This window comes from Atractosteus spatula, chromosome 3 (assembly GCF_055471065.1).
Source record: "Atractosteus spatula isolate fAtrSpa1 chromosome 3, fAtrSpa1.hap1, whole genome shotgun sequence".
NCBI classification, from domain to species: Eukaryota; Metazoa; Chordata; class Actinopteri; order Semionotiformes; family Lepisosteidae; genus Atractosteus; species Atractosteus spatula.
The window spans coordinates 12431179-12454637 of record NC_142708.1 but is presented as its reverse complement, the minus strand read 5'-3'; the positions used below and the strand labels follow the sequence as shown (position 1 = coordinate 12454637).

The window sequence follows — 23459 nt, the reverse complement described above, 5'->3', positions numbered from 1 at the left end:
TTATTATAACAATCCATTGTGGTGCATGCCTAAAATGACATTTTTGCATCTGGCTCTGTATCTGTTCTTCACTTCCTTTGCAGTCCTCTTGTATCACTGTCAATATTTATTACCTCATTGTAATTGCCACCACTGGTGCTGTCATCAGGTTAGACAGTGACTCTAATAATGAGTTACACCAGTAAAACATAAATTGTAGTTTCTTCCGCATCGTTTTTTGTTATACTGCAGAAGAAACTGAAAAGAAGTTCCACTTTGTGTTGGTAGAGGAAAAGAACTTGCAGTCCCATTATCCCCTTTTGAATGTTAAATTGATTCAATATTCTATTTTAAATTGACTGTCTGCCATTCCTCTTGAACAGGTCCAGGTTTTTTTTTCCAGTGAATAAAATATAAACAGTTAGCAGGGATCTTCGTTCTTGAATTTGTTATTTTTAACTTGTTTAGCAACCAGGATGCCTTCCAAGAATCAAGCCCTAGAAATAACATTTCAAACTTCTGCTAGAAAAAAACATCCTACAAAAGTCAGTACAAATATGTGCCCAAAGCGTAGATCTTCTACAACTTTTTCATAGCACATCGCTGTGATAGAGGTGACAAGATCCTTCCGAGATTAAGTCTATCTGTAGTCCCATGGAAAAATGGAAAAATCACAGTGGATTAGATGACAGCTCAGAACATTTGTGATCAGGAAAGTGAAGCGTGGAACACCAGCCTGCACAAGCAGAGTTGATTGTGTTACTAATTTTAAGGGAGTCCAGCTGTTTTGTTATTACTGTTATTATTTTCCAAAGCTACTCAACTGCATATCAAAAGTTTATTCAGTGTACTGCCACAAAAGAGACAGACTGATATAGAGAAGAAGTGCTGTTGTCTTCCACATGTAAATATATGGCAACCTTTTCCTCCTGATTTCTGAATACTTTTGCCACTTACATCAAAATGGGTCTTTTAGTACAGTGGTTCTCAAACTGTGGTATGCGTACCGGCAGTGGTACGTGGAGTGCCGCCAGGTGGTACGCCAAATGACCCTGGAACTGTGTCGTGTGCGCTGAAAAATCGGGACGGGTTTTCATATTTTGTATTTTAATACATTTCGAATACGCAGCCTACGTACTACGATACAGTGCGCACTAATACTTCAGTGGACACAAGAGATACTCTGTAATTCTATACCACTCTATAGGAATGCGTGCTACGGATGCAAGTGACCAATTGTATTTAAAAAAAGCTACTGTATCTCCAGCAAATAGGGACAAAGGAGAATGTGCGTGATTTTGGAACAATGCCAACGTTGTAAACACAGGAATGCATAGAAATACGTGCTACGAACGCAGGTAATCTTGTGAGCACACGAAAGCGTGGTAACAGAAAAATATTTAAGAACTGTTCTAATTTGAGAAAAATACACCGAGCGTCTCTGTGTTTCGCTCCCATGCGCATGAAATGAAAACTTTAAATAAATACGGAAATAAAAACGGAAACACGGAAAAATGCAAGCTTGCGGATTGCTAAAGCAGGTAAGCTACACTATTTTTGAAGAACCTTATTTACCGTTGGCAAAAGAGCTGACATGTATTATGTGTAGAGAAAAAGCTGCTAAACAGCTCGACCTGTTGCCCCCCTCCCCCTGAAAGACACAGTCATTCATAGAATTATTGAAATGAAGGATTATATCAAAAGTACACTGATAGAGCGCGTTAAAATGAGCAGATGTTTTTCACTGCAATTAGATGAGTCTGTAGTCGATTTGGCCAATTTGCTCGTTTACGTTAGATACGAGTTTGAGGGCATGTCCCATGAAGACTTTCTGTTCTGTAAACCGCTACCAACAGGAACTACAGGAGAGCACATATTTCAGCTTCTGAATGAATTTCTCGAAGAGAATGGCCTCGACTGGATAAAATGCGTCTGAGTTTGTACAGACGGTGCTAGAGCAATGACAAGCCGACATAACTGTGTAGTTGCACGAATTAGAGAGGTTGCTCCAGAAATTAATGGACGCATTACAACATCCACCGCGAGACCTTTGCCGTCAAGAAAATGCCTGACGATTTAATATCTGTTAGACTCTGTTGTGAATTGTATCAAGGCTCGAAAAATTAATTCACATCTGCTTTGCTCAACTAAACAGGCTCACCCCTCTCACTGAAATGGTGCTTTTTTATTAGTTGTTGTTAATGTTTTTTTTCTGTAAAACACTTTGAGAAGCCACCTTTAAAGGCGCTATATCAAATACAGTTTATTATTATAATATTTATTATATGTATGTGTGAGTGTGTGTGTGCACGCACGCTCATGTTGGTCATTGAGAATTTCTGGGGTTCCTATGAGAATATGGCTTATAGGTGGTACTTGGATGCTTTAGTTGGATTAGGAGTGGTACTTGGTCCAAAAAGTTTGAGAACCACTGTTTTAGTATATTAACTTTATAGGATTGCAAAATTATGATTTTCTGTACAATTGCAGTTTCTACAAGTGAAACACAAAAGCAAAACCCCCAAACATGTAAGAGAGCCATTTATCCTCATGATTTGTCTTTTTGCTGTTCTCTCGCATTAAAATAGTACATGCATGTAAATCATTTCCGTTATGATTTTGTTAAGGAACAAAGCCAGTAGACACATTGTATTGCTTTCTTTAAGCCTCACATTTAGAAAAGGGTTAGCTGTTTGTCTGCAGTAGGATCTTAATGTCCCATTGACTGTGGTCTTAGCTCATGGTTTTGGGTAATAACTGATTGATTCAGTACTTCACTGTAGTTCCTTTTCTGGAAAAAGTCATTTGTAGTACAATTTTGAAGTAAATATGTAAATAAGAACTGTATAACTCAAATCAGCCTAAATTATATTATGTATAGATATAATATTTGTGTCATTCTACATTTCACATTCCCGAGTAAAAGGAATATGAAAAAACTGGTTTTCAACTTCTAATTTGAACAATTTAGTTTTTTCATTAGCTTCTATCATTCTCTGATGAGCTGTCAGATTGTCAGAAATAGAATTAATGCAAACTTGAGGATTATTCAAAATGGTAGATTTGTTTTCTGAGTGCTTATTTTCATTTAAAAAATACATAATGTGAAAGACTTTCACTTTGTGTGGGAAGTTATTTATTTAGGCTGTCTCTGCATATCAAATAGGCATGTGCTTGGCAGTGACCATAACATAGTCATAATTTGTTTCTTTTCTAAGACATTTCCATCTATGCAGTGTAACGTGTATTATGATGCTGAAACTACAGGGTCTTATAGAAGTATTCACACCCTTCCAGTGATGTCCCATTTTCTTGGATTACCAGTGAATAGTTTTCAGCAAAAGTTATATACTCAAACTGAACACATTTTGGGTATATGTATTTACCCTGTTTCCTTTCCTACCCTGAGCAGTGTTGCTCCCCATTCATATACAGTGGATATAAAAAAGTCTACACACCCTTATTGAAATTGCAGGTTTTTGTGATGTAAAGCCATAAATCATGCGAGACATTTTTCCATCTTTAATGTGACCTTGCAACCAACAAAATTCAAGCGAAAAACAAATAGATAATTATTAGGAAAAATAATTGAAATTAAAAAACCTACAACACCCTGATTACATAAGTGTGCACCCCCCCCCCAACTAATACTTTGTGGAAGCACCTTTTGCATTTATTACAGCAGCAAGTCAACACGAGGCCTACCTATTTGAAATGAAAATGGCTGAAAGGACATTTTTGTGAAACAGCTGTTTCAGTATTTCAGCACATCTCATAGCACATTTATTTAATTTCTGTTGAAGCACAAACTGGTCACTGGCCTATTTTGCTATCTTAGTTTAAAGAATCATTATTAAACTTTTAAAACCCCAGCAGTAGAAATGTTGTTACAACAACACAAGCCTTATTTGCAACCTTGTTCAAGTTGATGTTGCATTGGCGTGCAAACATACTGTGATGCTAGAATGGTGCTCATGTCTACTTTTTGTACAGATATATTTTGTACTACATATTATAAAAGTACGTTAATATTAGAACTGATTCAGTTTATTGCAAACAAGATACAGTGTACCATTGTAGTTCTTAAAGTAATCCAAATAGATTACAAAAACCTTCATCATAGCTATTGACAATTAACTGACCATGAAAATGGGTACAGTGTGAAACATTGTTGCTATAACTGTTGTATGAACATCACAGAAAGATACTGAAATGTGTGTTATGTACTGTTATTTATCTCGCAGTATGCGATCTAAGCGCTGCAGTGGGGTATGATATTTTATTAATGTAGAATATATAGACAAACATGACATTTTTTCATAAGAAATATCTTTATTCACTCTGAGACCTTTTAATTGACATATATACCTGCTTTAAGTGCTTCAATGCAAAACCCTTTTTTAAAGTCCACATCTCTATTGGCTGAGACTCCAGTTTAATTTAATTGCTTCAAGAACATGCATTCCACTCAAACATTTAATCTTCCAGTCTTTGTAAAATCTTTATGCTTGAAATTGTTAGCATTATTCTGTTATAGATGCAGAAATGTGTGCTTTTAAGTAACACATGCTCAGATATAGTTTATTCAAGTACAGTTGAATTGTCAAATTTCCTTTACAGTACTTCTACAACCTGTTAATATCACTTATATTAACATTGAAATAGCCAGTGAAGTTGATGACACCTTTCACATACCCTAGCCGAAAGGGAAAACTAGCCTCCAGGTCATTTTATACAAAACCAGACACTGATGTCCAGAGTATTAATTTATTTGTCTTTTGTGAACACTACAGCCAAAACCACATTAGCTCCTCTGGCCTTTAAGTCTAAATCCTAAGTATCAGTTACAGATTCTTAGACACGATCATAGCGCTTGCTTGCTTTGAAATGCGCCATTTTATTCTGCAATAAATCGTGTCTACTAGACTAATGAGAGACCTTGGATTACATCTGCCCACACAAAACAAAACAGTCTAGGAAATAAGTTACAGAAAAATGAGTTATGAGGCCTAGTTTTAAGGTTTCTTGTCTGTTTTTTAACTCTAATGGGATCCTTAATCCTATTAGATTTACAACAGGATTTCTTAATTACTCAGTGAGATAAATTACCTTCCTACAGCTGAGTGCCAGATGCTCCTAAGCAACCATGTGCTTTTTACCATGGAAACAGAGCAATCTATTGGTCACTGAGAGAACACCACAGACCAATAACAGTCACTCATTTCATAGTTCTGACCTTAAGATGTTACAGGCGTGTTTTCAGAGGTTAGCATTTTATGGATCTGTTTTTCACCGATATGAAATATGAGAGATGAAAATGTAAATAGATCTCTACATCAAGACATCAACATTTCAGACGATAACATGTTTATTAATCGGTCAGGATTTGAAGTTCCTCCAGGTATTAAAAAGGCATGTGTTTTTTAAATTAACTATACACTCTTTCCCCAATATGTATATTCACTGTATTTGAAACAAATCTAAAAAACAATTTAGGGAAGATATTTTAACGCTATCAATATAAATTGTATTTTTAATCACAGCAGGACATTCAATCAACTTAGACCAGTTTTAAAAAATAAAAAGCACTTTATTACACATGAAGTGAATTGAACATTATGATGTAAAATGTAAATAATAGAATTAGAATTCCATTTAATATGTTTTTATAACTCTTCATGGAAAACTTTGAGCCATAGGAGACAATTTACAAAGGCTTTTTAGGAAGATGTGTTCAAATTGAAAACTCTATGTATCCAAGGAACTACATAGGGAGTGTAAAAGAATTTTCTTTTGCCCTTTTAGTTTAAAATTCGGTACTTTTGATGCAGTTTTTGTTGGTGGCCAGGACGCTGTGAAACCTTGCCTGCAGAACTCTCGATGTTGAGTTGATGTTCCAGGAGCAGCCAGTAGGGAGAGAGTGATTGTACAAGCTGTCCAGAATCATTCTGGGTTGTTCACTCGGGCTGAGCAATTTGGCGGCACCTAAGCATTGCAAAGCATGACAGCAAATGCTTTTAAAAATATGAATAAGACTGTAATGCTTCGGTATTGAATAAAATATATGCAATGGCAACTGATTCACAAATTTATCCTCAGGAAATGGCTTTTTGTAGCGGGCACATTGATTTTTTTATTGAACAAACAAGATGTAGGTAAATTCATTAGGCTGATGACGTGTCATCAACAGTGACTCCAATGTGGAAGTTTACACTGGTAAAGCGGCCTGCCTTGAAAGCAATACAAACTAATTTCACAACACGATGAAGATGACATCGTGTAGTCTCATTGAACCTGAAAAAGCAGGTACCTTTTCACTGGATCTAGATGTCACATGTCATCCCTGCTAATCCCCAAAACATTCAGTGGGCTCATTTTTAGAGAGCGGGACATCCACTTGGACTTCCCCATAAATCCTGATGAGGTGTCATGACTCATAGTTTCCGCATATTATGACCTATTATTGACAAACTGTATTTGTCATATCTTGCCAAATTACAACTGCTGACTGTTGTCTATGAGCGCCACATATTGATGGCTTTGAGGTGTTCACGTGATATCAGTTCTGTTTTTTCTCGATTTTCACCACTCTTCGAACTATTCAGTAGGTTAAATCACCTTATTGCCAGTTACCATTCTTGAAAAACACTCTCATTAATGAGGCAATTTAGTGCTTTTGCATGTCTGTGTCACTCAAGTGTATCGTAGTCAGTGAAGAATGATCAGTCACTGACTTCTGAATAAATATCCAAATGTGGTGTACTTTATTATGCTAAAAACATAAAAATGGAGTGAGAATTACCTTTAATGCTCAATATGTTATTTACCAGTCTGGTGTAGAATGCATGTTATTAAAGAATGCCTGAATTAGTTCTCGGTGACTAGAGTCATAACAATGAAAAGGTATGCATTTCAGAAAAAGAGAGTGACATGCATTAATACAAGAGCGAATAAGGCCTGCTGCTTTGGGCAGGGCTGGAAAGAAGGTGGGCCTCAGATTTCTAGTTCTGCCACTTTATAATTGGCTTGGCCTTTAATAAGTTCAGCCAAGCAAGAGGAACTCATGTTTTTAGGTTTCTGAACTAATTTCATATTTGGAGAAAAAAGGGATTTGTAAATAAGAGTTCGGGAAATCTACCTTATAGATTTTTTTTTTTTTTTTTACAAATTACATTTGTAAAAATAGTGTTCAGTTGGTGTTAAATTAATACCTAACTCAAACTTATAGAATGCACATCCATTGTCCTCAGAGTGATGCAATGTAAGAAGCCAAAAAAGGAGGAACTTTATCATATTTGCATCGTTAAAATCTCTGTTTTTCATGTGTATTCAAAACGCAGCAGATTCAAATCAGGTGGTTTGCATACCGCACGGCTTCTGTGTATGCTAAGAGAATGTTTGAAAATTGCACAAGCTAAGAGTTAGTGATCATTTCAGTACACTCACATTGTAAGATTAGAATTCCTTTAGTGTTCTGAGTCTTCAAAACGTTGAAAAATTGAATAAATGGGATTCTAACTTCTAACTTTAAAAAAACTCAATTTTGGTGTAATTTAAAGTTGATATTCTTTTCTGTGTCTGTTCGGTGGCAGAGGAGGGTTGAAATACCCTGGGCTTAATGGATTTAGCACCCATTAATTAGAGAATGTTGGCTCAGTCAACCCAAACAGCGAGTCCAAACAGCCCCAGAAATTGCGCCCAGTTTCCGAGCAGACAGAGGGCTGCGAGCTCTGCGAGCTCTGGCTCACCCGGGCATAAATGTAATTCTTTCTTTTGCAAAGCATTTATTTGCATCCAGTGTGGTTTGTATAGTATGGATAGCCATCATACAGAGTTCTACGTTTATTTGGGAAAAAGTACTAGATACTCTCTCTCCATGTCTAGATCCGTCTGTACAAGAGGGAGGTCCAGTGTGCTTATTTCTTCCAAACAAGTCTGACACCAACTTTTGATTTTCAAAAAAAATTCTAGGACTTGATCAGAGTTTTGAACTCTGAACTGATAGAGTTTTTGAACATGTTTCTGAACTTGAATATAGTCTGCTTTTGGTTGATGCTTGCATAAAACCTAAGGAAAAAAACACCCTGTCCCGTAAAATAATAGAGAATAACGGACTCCACCCCAAAATTGTTTGGCTTTGTGTTTTGTAACAAAGCAAGGTTTCATGATAGAGAAAGAAGTATGTTCTATAAACAAACTGATAATGCAACCTTCAAGTCTTTATTGTGGTTGATGAACATCAGTCTGAATTCTGATATACTTTTTCTTCTTTAAAATCCTCACTGAAGACTACTTGGATGTGGCATAGGGATTTGTTTTGTCTTACCTGTTTTTTCCCTTTGCTGACATGAGCTAGTTCTTTCATGTTTTCTTCCTCTTTTTTCACCTTCAGCTTTCCTTCAACAACCAACGAGGTTATCTGAGGCTTATATCTAAGATATAAGAATTTTTGCCATCAGTGTTACTGCTGTTGAGACTTCTCTCTATTTGGGTAGATCGACCAGTTTTTGACAACAGGTTTGGAATGACACATATGCTATATGATACTCTGCAAATAAGGCAAGATTTTGAGCAGATTTATCAGCAGTTAGTTTCTGAAGAGCTGCAGAAATGTATGCATCTTTCAAGTTTCACATTTCTTGCAAACCTTGGGGTGGCTAAATGAAAATTAGCAATGTGTTCTCAACCACAGAAAGCCTATCACAAAGTGAAATGGAAAAGAAGGTGATAATCTTCCAAGATCATACTGACTAATTCTAGGTGCATAAATTGTAAACCAAATATCCTGGTGTGACATGTGACAGTCTCAAAGTGGTGTTTTGTTTCTTGGGAGAGCAACAATGCCATGCAGTGTAACAAAGCAATTGTCTGTTCACTGTCGGGGAGTGAGAGAGCAGTCAGAGAGAAAAGATGGCAGGTGTTCACACGAAGCAGAAAGTATCTGTCTTCAGTTCTTTTTTCTAAGAAAATATTCAGAACACAGGTCTGGGAATCGAATTGGCTATTTGAGGCATCTGGCTGGTTTAATTGTTATGGTTAGCCCAATATAAGGGAGATTAGAATTTCCTACGGGGTTACAGGGAGAAACAGAATGGCTTGTTTAGGTTTTGTTTTACCAGGGAAGTCCAGTGAGGCGAAGCAGGTTACCGACCTAGTCGGGGTGGGAAGCCTTTTACACCAGGGTTGGTCTGGCCTGATCCCTTGTTTTACAAGTACCTCAGCATTTACAGTGTGGACTTTAATTAAGTTTACAGCAAATAGTGTGCAGGGACTACAGAGGGTTTTGTGTGTGTAGATCCTGCTTGCTACACTACCCAAATAAGGGGGATCCCTCATCACTTAGTGTTGTATTTTAACTAGTACAGCAATCATTATTTTTCAATTGAAAGTTAATTCTAAGGATCTATTTGAAAATCCTGATAATTTAATTTTTAATTCAGTTTGATTTGTTGAAATCATGGAAACATGATGTGCAGGCAGGGCATAAATTGTGTAAGATTTTGGTCACTGTGTACTTAGATTGTCTCACCCTATATCATAATACATTTTGATATCACATAAGTTTGATATGGTTACCCACTAATCTATTTAAAAAGCCTTGGGCTCACCACTGTTGTGCCTTCATCAAAGTGTTAATGTCCGAGATTTCTCCAATAAAATGGCATGCTATATAAATAGATGCTATCCATGTTATCGTTGTAATTGTTCTGAATTGGCCTTTTGGGTTAAATAAAGGTTATATAAATTATATATAAACAATGTTATCCCATTATTATATATAAATCAAAGCTTATTTAATAAAATATTATTGTTGTTGTTGTTGTTGTTATAATAGTGAAGTTGTTTTTTTGTATCCCTTACATAGACAACATCTCATTTAGCTAAAAGAAAATATTCACTGAACACTGAAGACCTTCTTTAGACCTGCCATCAAGTGTGTGAGTAGAGGCTTAAGTAAGTCGGAGCCCTTTGTCATGGTGTCTTCTCTGCTCTCTCCTCCCAGCTAATGGCAACGACAGCAAGAAGTTCAAAGGAGACCGATCTCCCTGTGCCCCCTCCCGTGTTCTTCACATCCGCAAGATTCCCCTCGAAGTCACCGAAGCAGAGGTCATCTCACTAGGAGTCCCCTTTGGCAAAGTCACCAACCTTTTGATGCTGAAAGGGAAAAATCAAGTACGTCGCTTTTTTTTCTGGGATTTGGACGGGAGAAGACATGCACATGGGTTTGATTAGAGTTACCACTACACTCGATTATCTGACTCCGTTTTCCTGCTTAATAGGATTTACTCCTTTTGTTCTTCCTTTGAAATATTTTGGTTTAGCTAGAAATCAGGGGATCACGATGGATTTGGACAAGCTTCTTATACCCAGAGCTAATAACGGTATGTTCGTGATGTGTTTGTCCTGCCATGGCATGTGGGCCACGAGACTGCCTGTGGTCCACAAATATGCACAAATTCCCTGAAAGAGCCAGCCGTTACATCTAGCTGCTTTGGATGTTTGAGATAAGTGGCTGCATGGAGGACTGTGTCTTTTGCTTGACCCCATGCCCTAACAGTTTACCTGTTTAACTGACAAGAACAGCAATAGTTCTGCTGCTTTTTCTTATGCTAAGAACGTAAGAAAGGTCAGAAAATGGAAAATGCCACTTGGTGTGGCTAGCCTGTTTGGTTTTTAATAGCAAGTTGATTTGAGAATTGTATCCACACCTTACTTGAAAGAAAACTACATGGCTGTGGTTGCTTGTTACACACACCCACAACCTTTTGTTAGGTAGCCCCTCCTGTCCTCATGAGTTGTGGGTTATAGAGATAATAAGAATGAGAAGAGAGAGTCTCAAAGAGAAAACCCTCCGAGATTTTCCATGTGCTTTCTGCTCGGACGTGATGACACCCCACAGCTCATTTATTCATTTTCTCCTCACTTTCTCATTACCCTGGAGCGGTGACACTGTTGGTTAGTCAGAGTTTGCCCTCTGCAGCTTGCTTATTCCCTGAATCTTCTCAGACCATAATTTATCAGGGTATTGAACTGGTTCAAAAGGATACATTCATCAAGTGAGCCATCCTAAGTATTGTAACTTCTCCGCTGTGGTCTGCATTAAGACTGTTAAGTGCGCATTAATTATTTACGCAACTGTGGCCCCATTAATGCCAGAATGTTGAAGACCTCCAAAGACGTATCCGGCATTTTAAAGCAAATCTTGCCTGCTTGATCTCTTCTCATAACGATATGCAGGTCCGTTTACTTGGCATTTGTGTGTCTTTTTCATGTGCATCAAGATCTCCTTAATAAGAACTGCTATAGGCAAATGATACGTGAGAAAGGCATCTCCCTCAAATGCCCTTTCATATTTAAATCGCAGGATTGAAACAAGAAAAAATGAAACCACTAAATTATCTGGTGCTTTGATACATAAATTTCGCATGCAATATGTATGATTTGGTGCATCAAAAGGATGCTTATTTTCTTTGTGGCATTTTAATTTAATATTTATTGTTTGACATAAAACAAATCTGCTTGTGAGGATTCAAGGACTCACCTGAAAATGCTTAACCCTTTCATTGTCAGTTTGTAGACATTTTTGGTATTTAAAGAGTTTTCAGTGTTACCTAATAAAAAAAAGTAACTTGTCATTTCAAATGACCAGATGCATCCTTTTTTGACTCAATTCTCAATTTGTATCCTCTGGAATATTGATATAACAAAGAACATTTTGAAACTTAAAAGTATATGGAGTGTATAATTGTAAGTCCGTAATGATTTTTAAATGTCAGAATTTCTTTAAGTGCTAACAGTAAAAAAAAAAAAAAAAAAAAAAAAGAAATTGCACTTTTACCAGCAGGTACAGCTTGGTTGTGAGATTTTTTTAATTATATTTCCTTGAAAAGCTTGCAGTAATTGTAATTTACCAAAACAAACAACATTTTCCTTTGAGGTGTGTACTACAGAAAACCATTCTTGAGCCTAACTTGAGCAAAATGAAATGGAGTTTTCTTAAATAATGATGGTTCATACTTTCTCCTCCAGGCTTTTATAGAAATGGCTTCCGAAGACGCAGCTATCACTATGGTGAACTACTACACCACTGCTACTCCACATCTTCGCAACCAGCCCGTTTTCATTCAGTACTCTAACCATCGAGAACTAAAGACAGACAACTTGCCCAACCAAGCTGTGAGTATTAAATGTGGTTCCAGGCACTTTTCCTGCATTTTACTTTCCTCAAATATTTCAAATCAAGCTTCAGGAGCTGGAAACAGGGACTCAAAGAAAGAATAATGGACGCTGTAGATACTGTAGATGTTGTTGTACTTTGATACCACCTTTTTGCCTCCTAAGCAACATGACTGTGGAGGGAGAGAGCAGCTTTTACAGCAGCAGTATTTAGGCACCTGAGCTGACTAACTGTCCTTCTGGTTCCAATCAGATACTGGAACGCGAGCAAGAATTTAGCTGAAGTTATGTTTTAAACAAGTATGTAAAAATATGAACCAGAACTGGAAGATTATTGGAATAGACAAAACAGCTGAAATAGGTGCTGCTGGTAATCTCTCTACGTGGCCCACTTGTATAAGGCTGAACCTTGCAAACAAATATATTTACAAAAATCTGATAATTAATGGTAATGCTTCATGGACATTTGAGCACAGAGAAAATAAAAATCAAGTAAACATAGATTCTCAGCTGATCTTGTGTCACATCACTGAAGCAGAACTAGTGATCCTCTATTATACTTAAACCAAGATCCACTTTACACTTTTTAAAACCTTGGCGTTTGTATGATAAGTATGTGAAAATCTGAATATTTAAAACCAATTATGCAACTTAAATATAAAATGAAGAAAAAATAGTATTAGGATAGGAAGGAGTTTAAGATATGAGTTGGTCTTAGGCCAGGACCTTTCTGCAAAACAGAATGGTCATGGCGACTGTGCAGGGGCCCTGGTTTCAGTTCCTGGGGTGCTATTTTCATGGAGTTTGTATGTTATTCCCATCTTGAATGGGTTTCCTCTATGTGCTCAGGCTTCCTTCTGCAGTCTAAAGACATGCTGGAAGGTTAATTGGCTTCTGGGAAAATTGCCCCTGGTATAAGTGTGTGAGTGTTTGTTTTTGTCAGTGTCTGCCCTTCAGTTGAGTGGAGTCCCATCCAGGGTGTATCCTGCCTTGCTCCCATTGTTTCCCGTGATAGGCTCCGCCTCACCCATGACCCTAGAAAACGGTTGGTTGTCGGTGTGGTTTAGTATTTGGCAAGATGGGTCTAACAAGAAGAGAGAAGGTTTAACATTTTACCACAAAACCATCTCTTTTGATTGTTGTGAAGAAACGAGTCTGTATCTTAAAAGGGGAATTGATGTATAGTATGGTTCGAATGATTTTGGATGGAGGGTAGATTGGGCAAAAATGAAAATGGGGAAATAATAGAAGCCCATAATTGCCTGTTGTGTCCTCTCATATGTGGAAAGCTTGTATTTTATTCCCCTGCAGCGAGCCCAGGCTGCCCTACAGACAGTGAACGCAGTGCACTCAGGAAACATGACCCTGTCCAGCTCGGCGTCGGCCAGCGACGGCACCTTAATGCCAGGCCAGAGCCCCGTGCTGCGCATCATTGTGGAAAACCTCTTTTACCCGGTGTCTCTCGAAGTACTGCACCAGGTAAGCCTTCCTTACCGCGGAGAAATTGAACTTTTCTTTCCCCCCGAACGCAATTTTTGGGGGAAGATTGAAAGGAGTGAACCCCTGCTGTGACCTTCAAGAGCTTTTGTGCTCGACAGAATGCATTTGAATTGCCCATGTTAGAAAAAACAAATTGTTCAGACTGACCAATCATAAAAACTAAAGCGGTTTTAAGGACTGGACAGTCAGTAATTGCTGCAGAGGAGGCCATTTACTTTAAGTGACTGTTAGTTTGGCTCCCTAGAGAGCCTCAGCTGAATTCAGTGGTGCAGTTTCTTTTCCTGCTAACTTTTCTAAAACCAAAATCCAAAACCAAAAAAATGTGCTTTGATAAACTGGGTTTATAAAGTTCTCTTCTTGCTGTTGTGTTTGAAAGATAATTTGTGTGTAGACAGATTCCTAATCCCCATATCCCCATTGTGCTCAAGCAATGAAGATTGGAACAAAAAAGGTTGTTAAGGTTTAAAGTCTGTGGTTTGTAGCTTAGAACTTTTTTTGGGGGGGATAAAACCTAGGGAAGCCTTCACTAATGCCATTTTGTTCATGGTTAATATTTCAGTCCGTCACAGATGTTGTTTGGGATATCAGATTTGAGACTACTCTTAATTACACTTATTATGAAATCTCTTTTTTTCTCAATAGATCTTCTCAAAATTTGGGACAGTCCTAAAGATCATCACTTTTACTAAGAATAACCAATTTCAAGCCTTGCTACAGTATGCTGATCCTATGAATGCACATCATGCCAAACTGGTATGTTCTGGGCTACTTTGTTTTCCTCACCCAAGATTGTGTATTTTTTCTTAATTGCACTGTTTTTCCCTGAATTTTTAAGAAATCCTTAACTACTTTTCTTAGAACTTCCAGGATGTCACACATACTCATGGTACACTGCTTTTCACCAGCAATTAAAAGTTGTAGTCCTGAAACTAGTATTTGAGAAAGCTTATGAAAAAGTATGTTTAAAGTTACAGCCTAAAAGCTTAACGAAACTAAAACTTTCATGCAGAGATTTATATACGTGTGTGTTCACAACCACATCAATTTCTCATTTAAAAAACTTTAGAACTGTAACCTCCATGAACTTAAAAAATCCTTTTCTAGAAGCTAAAACCAATTAAAACTCTTAAAGTGACAGCTGCCCTGTTATTCCCCTTAATTCTGTTGCAGTAGCTCTCATTAATAGTAAAAATTTTCATTTTTTTTAACACAACAGAGGCTTAGAAGCCTAGAAGAAATATTCAATTGACAAACTGTACAACATAAATTTTTGCACTGACTACTTGAATTGAATTGAATAAATTGTCTCCCTTTAACCTTTAAACCATTATCATACTCAAAACATAAGAAAAAAAGGAACCTTAGTGGTTTTGAGACATGAATAGGTCTGTGAAAGAGAGCAAACTGCCCAGATTTACAAATTCTTCCAGAATTTCTATCATATTAACTGGTGTTTCTGAAGCATCCAATTTTCCCCTCATCTGAAAAATGACGGTGGCCTTCAATTTAGATTTGTCTTCAGTCTGCACCTGGCTGCCCTCAAGATGACGCACCACATGGTCGAATTTACAAATGTCCTCTTTCTCCGAGCCGAACTTTTGATAGCTACTGTGAAAATCCCCATCCTTCTTGTTTAAACAGCCAGCAATTTGTCAGTGTTGCTGTCATACTCTCCCACAAAGGCCCTGAGTGCGCCACACAAATTACAAGGGCTTTTGATTAATTTGTCACTACAGCGGATATCTAATGAGCATTATTTGAACAAAAGAGTAAGTCATTACTCCTTTCATCTGTGGGTGTAATCCTTTGTGCTCCTGCCATGGCACATGGGTACCCTGCACAATGAACACAATCCAGGGTAGTTGGGAGGGGGGCATCAAAGGGGTAGAAGGTAGATAAATCCCATCTGCTTGATTCTTTGGAGAAAAGCCAAAAAATACGTCTGTGTTCCTTAGTGGAAGAAGGATATTGCTCAAGCACAGGTTACTCTGCGTTACACATCCCTCTTCCATTTGGCTGCCAGCTACTGAGAAAACAACCTGTTTCTGCACATGCATGTCAGATAACTGTTTAGAACAGGTCTCTGGATTCATACCCAAAATACAGAAGCTTTGTTGTAGTACCACTTCTGCTTGCTGCTTTGGGAGCATTTAAACATTTGTCACTGGGGGTTCTTTTAATAAGCGACCGCCCGTAGAGTAGGAATATCTTATATCCCTGTTCATCTAGGCGTTGTGAAAGCACTAATGGGAGTTATTTTCATTAAGATGTCATAAGAAATCAGCAGATTTATTAGATTAGGGTATATGGTAGACAGTAATGTTTATACTCTGCTTTAGAACTAACCTGAATACAATATCTTTATATTTTTCTTTGTTTCTCGACACAATATGAACATCTTTTTGATGGGAAAGGTAAAAATTATAAAGAGTATGTTATGAATAAGGAATGAAAGATAAAGCAAACTATTTTGTTGTATATAACAGCCTTTTATTTTAGGATAATTAAGGACACAGATTTTTTGCAATGTGTTACTTTTATTTGCACCATTTTGATTAATCAGTCATTCATGACTGATCATGATCTGCTCTAATGTGGCTTTGACGACTGTATAAGCACTACATTAGAGAGAGAGTTGATTGAGCACAGGAGATGATTTAACTAGTTGAATGTCAGGTCTGGCAGAAATGAAGAATAAAAATATTAAGGAACAATATACAGTACCCCTCTCATCAAGAGATCAGCAGCTTTGTGCCATCAGTATGTTGGAAGCTATATTAAGTCAGTGTTCTATAGTTTGCTCTGGAATCAAGTTTTGTTTACTCATCAATTAAGGTTTTATGTAAATCCATGATGGTCTGTAGCAGAGATTTGAACCTATAGCATGTCAGTTATGATTCCAGAGAATTACCCACTAATCCATGCTGTACCCCATATACTGTATATTTAAGGACAGGAAGGACAGTCATGTTAAAAAATGGTCAAGAAATGTTCAGTAAAGCTTTCCATTCTTTTTTTAGCTACACCTAAGTGGCATTTGTACGTATGTTGAGGGCCTGAGGCTCAACAAATAGTGTTTTCCAGCTTTCACAATTTCTCTTTTCACCTATTCTTTCTTGCCAAGACTTTGGATGGCCAGAACATCTACAATGCATGCTGCACGCTGCGTGTCGAGTTCTCCAAGCTGACCAGCCTTAATGTAAAATACAACAACGATAAAAGCAGAGACTTCACTCGTGTTGATCTTCCGTCTGGTGATGGGCAGCCGACGCTGGATCCTAGCATGGCTGCAGCTTTTGGTAAGACAGTTTCCGGACCCAAGCGCATGTTTTGGTCTTCATCACTCAAAAGTGACTGTACAGGTCTTGGGTGACACAGAAAATAAAGTAGTTCAGGTGGGTAGCTGCGTCGCCATGTGCAGGCTGCAAAGGAGCAAGTAAAAGGTTTATTCTCAAAAGTGCTTTACAGGTAATGAGGACTCCTCTCCAGCACCACCTGGAGGATGCAATGGCCGCCAAAGTGGCCCAGTACACTTCACTACACATCAGCTGTCAGTGGGGACAACGGAGTAATAAAACCAAGTCATAGATGGAGATTATTGGGAGGCCATGACTGGTAAAGGCCCGGAAGAAGTTTGGCCAGGATACTGGGGTAACACCCCTACCCTTTCTGAAAAATGTCCTGGGATTTTTTAATGATCACGAAGAGTCAGGACCTCAGTTTTACTTGACATCCATTTTACATGGTGCCTTGAATTACCGTATAGTGTCCCCGTCACTACTGAGGCATTAGGATCCACACTGATTACAGGATAAGCATCCCCTACTGGCCACACTAATACCTCTTCAAGCAGCAACCACAGCTTCCACAGGAGGTCTCCCATCCAGATACTGGCCAGGTTCACACCTGCTTAGTTTCAGTAAGTTGCTAGTTGTATATTGGAGGGTGAACAGTAGACAGGTTCATTACAGTAAAATAGAAAACCAGTGTGAGACTGGTGCCAATGGGACAGCGAGTGCTGTATGCTCATGTCAGTTGTCAATTAAGAGCTTTCAATGGTATAGCTGTAATGGCAGCCAATACCTTTCATCAGACTAATTTCAGATTATTATATAGTGAAAAGCATTAGTATTGGGATAGTCAAGTGAAATTTCTGATTTTTGCTAAAATTTGTATTTCAAATAACAAAGATTAAAATGAGGCAAAATACAGAATTTAACCTTTTCTGTTATTTTGCATCCATTTTTCATACATGTTTAGCCATGTTAAGACTAAGTCTTTTGTTGTGTTCAATCTCCCCTTCTCAGGTATTGGGGGAAAAAAGGCTGACAGGTATTTCTAATTGCTTAGGTCTTCCATGATGCATTCATTTTGGAAATGTGAATGAGCTGTTAATACATAGTCTTGGTTCCAGCATTTGGAGCTTACTTTTTGAGTCTGCCTCTTGAGCTCATAGGCATGAACTAAGATGAGAGCTGGAGGGCAATATACAGTATGTAGGAAAAGCAAGCAATCGTGAAGAAGAGAAACAAGAAAATTTGAATTAGAACCATTGCAAAACATTTGGCCATCAACAAAATGGCATGTCTTCAAAAAGAAGAACGACTCAAGGAGTAAGAAGTGGGCAGAGACCATGTCGTTCTAGAAAAACCACAGAAGTTGATAACAGAAAAATTATTAGAGCTGTGAAGAACTCCAAAATTAAAGCCGAAGAGATTGCAGACAAACTCCAGAGTGCAGGGGTGAAGGTACAGTATATGAATTTACTGTTCCCGGGAGACTGCAACAGGAGAATTACAAGGACTGCAAACCTCTCATCAGTACTAAAAACAGAAAGGCTTTGAGTTTGCAAAGAAGTTCAAAGGTGAGCTGCAGGAGTTCTGGAACAAAGTTTTATGGACAGATGAGACAAAGATAAACCTTTGGGAAAGTGAGAGAGGGGGAGAGAAACTACAGATTATCTTGACCATACCACTTTATCTGTGAAAGTATCTGTAGGTAGTGTCATGCCTTGGGCTTGCAAGGCTGTCTCTGGAACTGGCTCACTGGTCTTTATTGATGATGTAACTGATGATGGCAGCTGCCATCACAGTTCTGAAATATACAAAACAGTGCCTCCAAACAGTTCACCTTGCAGCAAATCCGTGACCCAAAATATACTGCACACTAGGAAGAAGAAGTGTAGTCCTGAACTGGACAAGTCAGTTTCTTGATATGAATCCTATCACGCATGCATTTTACTTGTGAAAGTGGAAATCAAAGTCCAAAAACCCCACAAACAAGAAATAACTGAAAGTGGCTGCAATTAAGGCTTCGTAAAGTAATACAGATTTAAGTCTTACACAGCAAAAATGAAAAATTTAATTTCCCTGTCCTAATACACACACTTTTCACTTTATCTGATTAGTGTATAATGGTTACATGTTACACTTTGATCACAGTTGATCTTGACCACTGATCACCAGTGAAAATGAAATATCTGTGTTCACAAAGACCATCACAGAACAACTGTTGGGGGTAACAATGAAGAACTTTAGTATAAGATTGGCATATGGTCTTGACATACAGTAGGTGGCGCAAACAGTGTTTTTAGCCATTTTTTTAAACTTATCTATATACACCCATCCAGTTTAAAATCGCCAATTGAAAATGAACAGCGCACCCACACTTGGAGAAAAATTAGGACATTCAGGCAGCGTGTTCTCATCTACCCACCTTCAAGCTATCAGGAAGTTCAGGCATACAGTTTGGTAGTTAATTGGGATCCAAGGTTCACTTCCACTAGTTTATTTAAAGAAGCCAGAGTAATGTAGCTGGATATCCAGTGATCCTTTGGCATGTCATAAGCTATACAGCCCCTTACAGGAGGCTCATTGCAAACTGGAGGAAAAGCATGACCCACACTGACAGCTTCATAAACCTTCAAACGCTCAGGAAGTCACACGTGGCTGAGAGAGCCCTGACCGAGAGTCCTGCCCTGCCCTTGGGGATCCTCAGCCAATCGTGGGAATGCTGTTAGTCACATAGTTCTAAGACCAGGGGTTTGAACCCACAACATTAGGATCATAGAGTTCAACCTGTGCTCGAGCAAGCAGTTTTACTGGTTGAACCACTTTGGAGTGCCCTCATATATTTCATATATTGCAAAAGAATTCACAGTTTTGTACATTTCACAGGCTAACCAGTGCTCAGAGCAAATTCAGAAGTTACAGTATGGTAATATGGTTTTCCCTTTAATTGAAAATATGGTTGTCTGATCAAATGAAGAAAGGGATGCTCTCCAACAAGCTAGCATATCACCAAAATCGTATTTCCTTTGTAAATAATTTTTAGTTGATAACCTCGACCACATGAATGTTTATCCACGTCTCTTACTACTGGTTGGCAGGTACTGTTTTACCTTTTACTGTGTTCTGGAACCCATCGGTTTGGTTTATATACAGTATATATATATATCATTATAGAATACGTTACATTGATTGTGAAAATATTCCTAGGTTTCAAGGGCATTGGCCTGTGTTTCACTGTGTTGTCTTTACTGATCTCGCAGTTCAATAGCTTGGCTGGAGATGTGTGTAAAGCAGTGAAGTGTAGGTGACACGGGCTGGCCTTGTAATTATCGTGTGTATTGATATTCTTTATTATCTTCTGGTGTTGACTTACCAAAGAAGATATTCTATAACCTGTCAATTTTCAGATCCTGCATGTGAAGATTAATGTTGATGTTGGCACATAATCATCCTATTCAGAACTTACCATGTTGTTTTTATTGTTTTTTTTTAAATACATATGTCACAAGTAATAAATTAAAAATGAAAATAACAAAAATAATTCTGAAGACTGGTTTTAACAACTTCTATAACTTAAAAGGGATCTGATTTTAGAACTGTAATCTTCAGATAGATACTTAGATCATTTACTTGCACATTAATGCAATTAATTGGCAGAGCAAAACATTGTTGAACTATATTAGTTGTTAAATATAGCAACTCAAGTAATACCCTGAGTAATCAGTTGTGAATTTCACCCGTTACCTTCTCCGCAAATAATATAAATATCACTGTATTTGAAATTGCTTTGCGTGCTATGAGTAATCTTTTTAATTAACATCTAATAAAATTAATACAGCATATTCTATTCTGGGAAAATTGGCCCTGGCGTGAGTGTGTGCCTGTCTGTGTCTCTATGTGCCCTGCAAAGGACAAATGTCCTGGTCAAAATGGATAATCAAATATGATTAATAATAGAAAATATTAACTACCCTAGAAGATATCCATGTAGACCTTAATGTTTAGGTGGGTAGCTGCGTCAGCATGCGTAGGCTGCAAAGGAACAAGTAATAGGTTTATTCCATGCTGAAAAAAAGAAGAAAGAGAACACAACGTTTCGGCCGTGGAGCCTTCTTCAGGTGTCCTTAATGTTTTTTTTCTGTTTTTTTTCTTCAACGATTGGCATCTTTCCATTCAAACACAAGGGGTATGATTGGAAAAAGACATTTTCACGCAGCTTTAGAATGTGGACCAAATTGTGTTGATTCACATCAATGAGTTGCCTACAATATAGGAGCTAAATTATTGCTTCAGTTTAATTGTTTGCATTCATCTCAGTTTTCTGGATTGTAGCTTTGTGGGCTTTGAAGATACAGCCTTTAGTCTGCTGATAAAAAAAAATCTGATAGTCTTTTTCTGCTGCATTTCTATTTAAAAGGCAAGATTTACACAGGCAAAGCAGACTTTGAGATATTTTTCTCTTCCTTGTTACCGCTTCCCCCTCTGGAAGTGGTTTTTATGTTAATGCTATCAGTTACCAACACGCACACCATTAAAAGGAAAAGAAAAGCCTTTATCGGAACCACTTAAGTTATGAATAGTGACTGCATTAGAGGCCTGAGTGTAATGATTAATGTATTATTAGCTGCTGTGTCTGTTACTCCTATTGGCGTGAAGGCTGTGTGTTGGGAGGGGAGTTGATGCCCCTCTTGTTGCCTCAGCCGGTAAATCAGTTGCCTGCTGTCTGAGACAAGAAGTGTTGCAGATGCAGATAAGACCCGCCACAAGGAGGCTGAATGAGCTGGGAAATAGTGCGAATGTCCACAGCCTCCTCCGCTTTGTCATGTTTGTTAATAAAACATCCTTGATAAATTAACTGGCTAATGTCCCACTTGTCTTCGTGGGTTGTTATCAGGAGCAGCCTGGCTTAAATTTGCAACAGCCGTGGGCTGGACAACACCACTAAAAGAGAGAAATTATTTTTAGAGTGCAGCCACATTTTGTATCTTCTTGGTGCCTTTCTTTGGGGATCAAAGCTAGACCATCATAATGGGTGAAACGTGGCACACCAGGAAACCTATGGCTGTTTTGTTTTTGCCTGCAGATTCATTCTGTCATAGTCATCTTACTGTTTGATATATTATTCCCGACTCTAACAAATCTGTAGTTTTTAAACATCACCTCATTACATTATTTTTTCTCTGGATTGGTCTGACTGTTGCAATAATAGAAATAACACAAAGGTAAATAACACAAGGCTTTGCATGTAAATAAAGATATTTTGTTAATGTAATGAAGGAACCCTTTAGCAAAAGTTTATCCTTTTTTTTTATAAATGAAGGGAATACCTTTATTTCTGCACTTGCTTAGCCTACAAATGTGTAGGAGTAAAATCTGTTAACAGCTTGAAAAGAGTGTGATTTAATCATCATTAACGAGTAGTGAAGTAGCTTTTCATATGCTCATAAGTGTTGCGGGTGATTACTACATATAGTAAACTATTTTGCTAACACTTGAATGAGGTTAAAAAACATTGTCGCAAGTCCTTCAAAATTACTATTCATGATATAACATGCATAATCTTTTACAAATGTACAATTATTCACAATGAAGAATGAGAAGCAGATCTCTAGGTAGAAATAATTCAGGTTAACTCGATGGAAGATATCATTAAGGACTTTCTGCAGGTGCAGTTCAGTAACATTGGACCTGGTACATTCGTGTGAATTTTTTGGTGTATGGTTTTTATGCTTAGTATTCTATTGCAGTGCGTAGAGTTACTGCCTTATTTTAAATAGTGCCTTAAAAAGTTATTTTTAGCAGGCACTTGGCGATTCGGTAGGTGTTACATTTCATGAAACATTATATTATCCAGAACCCGCATATAAGTTGAACTTTATGAACATCCTTCAGATACAAAGGACTAAAGATGGCCAGTGTTTCCTTAAAGGCAAAATGCACTGAAATTGACAAATTAAAGGAGTATAGTTCTACACAAAATGAAAGGAAATTGATCTCTGAAACGGAAACCCAGTGAAATCTTTAAAGTCCAGTAAAAATGCAACTTAATTATACTCTTATTTGGCAGAGCAGATGACAATAGGTACCCACTGTTTAAACACTGCTGAGTAAACTGAAGGATCACAAAAACTGTTGCTTTTCTTGCACATTAGTACTATGATTGAGTTAACAGGTACATACCGAGTCAGTAGAGTAATCGATTTAATCATCCAGATGGAGAAATTAATCAATTTAAAGAAAATGACATAAGTCAATATTTATAAGTTTAAATACTTAAGGCAGCTCTAATGTGCTAAATAAATCTTTAAAGCAAAAGAAATTACCATGTAATACATGGTGAATGTAGTTCATCCTTTATACTTTTTGTATTAGAAATAATCCTGTAAAGTGTTCTGTGCTACTCTTTTTGATTGTTCCTCTTTGGATGTTTCATACTTCTGTACTATTACAACACAAACACCTTCTTGAACAAGGAAATAGTGAAGGGAGAAATCAATTGTGGGCCACTGTTAC

General features: G+C 37.6%; 1 protein-coding gene across 3 annotated transcripts in view; it reads left to right on the top strand.

The window, feature by feature from the left end:
* Window positions 1–23459, top strand: part of ptbp3 (polypyrimidine tract binding protein 3) — an 87147-nt gene that overhangs the window by 55747 nt on the left and 7941 nt on the right. For all 3 annotated transcript variants that reach the window (XM_088910191.1, XM_088910193.1, XM_088910192.1), the window contains 5 exons: window positions 9983–10152; window positions 12010–12156; window positions 13468–13635; window positions 14299–14409; window positions 16781–16955. In XM_088910191.1, coding sequence (XP_088766317.1) covers window positions 9983–10152; window positions 12010–12156; window positions 13468–13635; window positions 14299–14409; window positions 16781–16955 — 771 coding nt within the window. The remainder of the gene's footprint in view (window positions 1–9982; window positions 10153–12009; window positions 12157–13467; window positions 13636–14298; window positions 14410–16780; window positions 16956–23459) is intronic.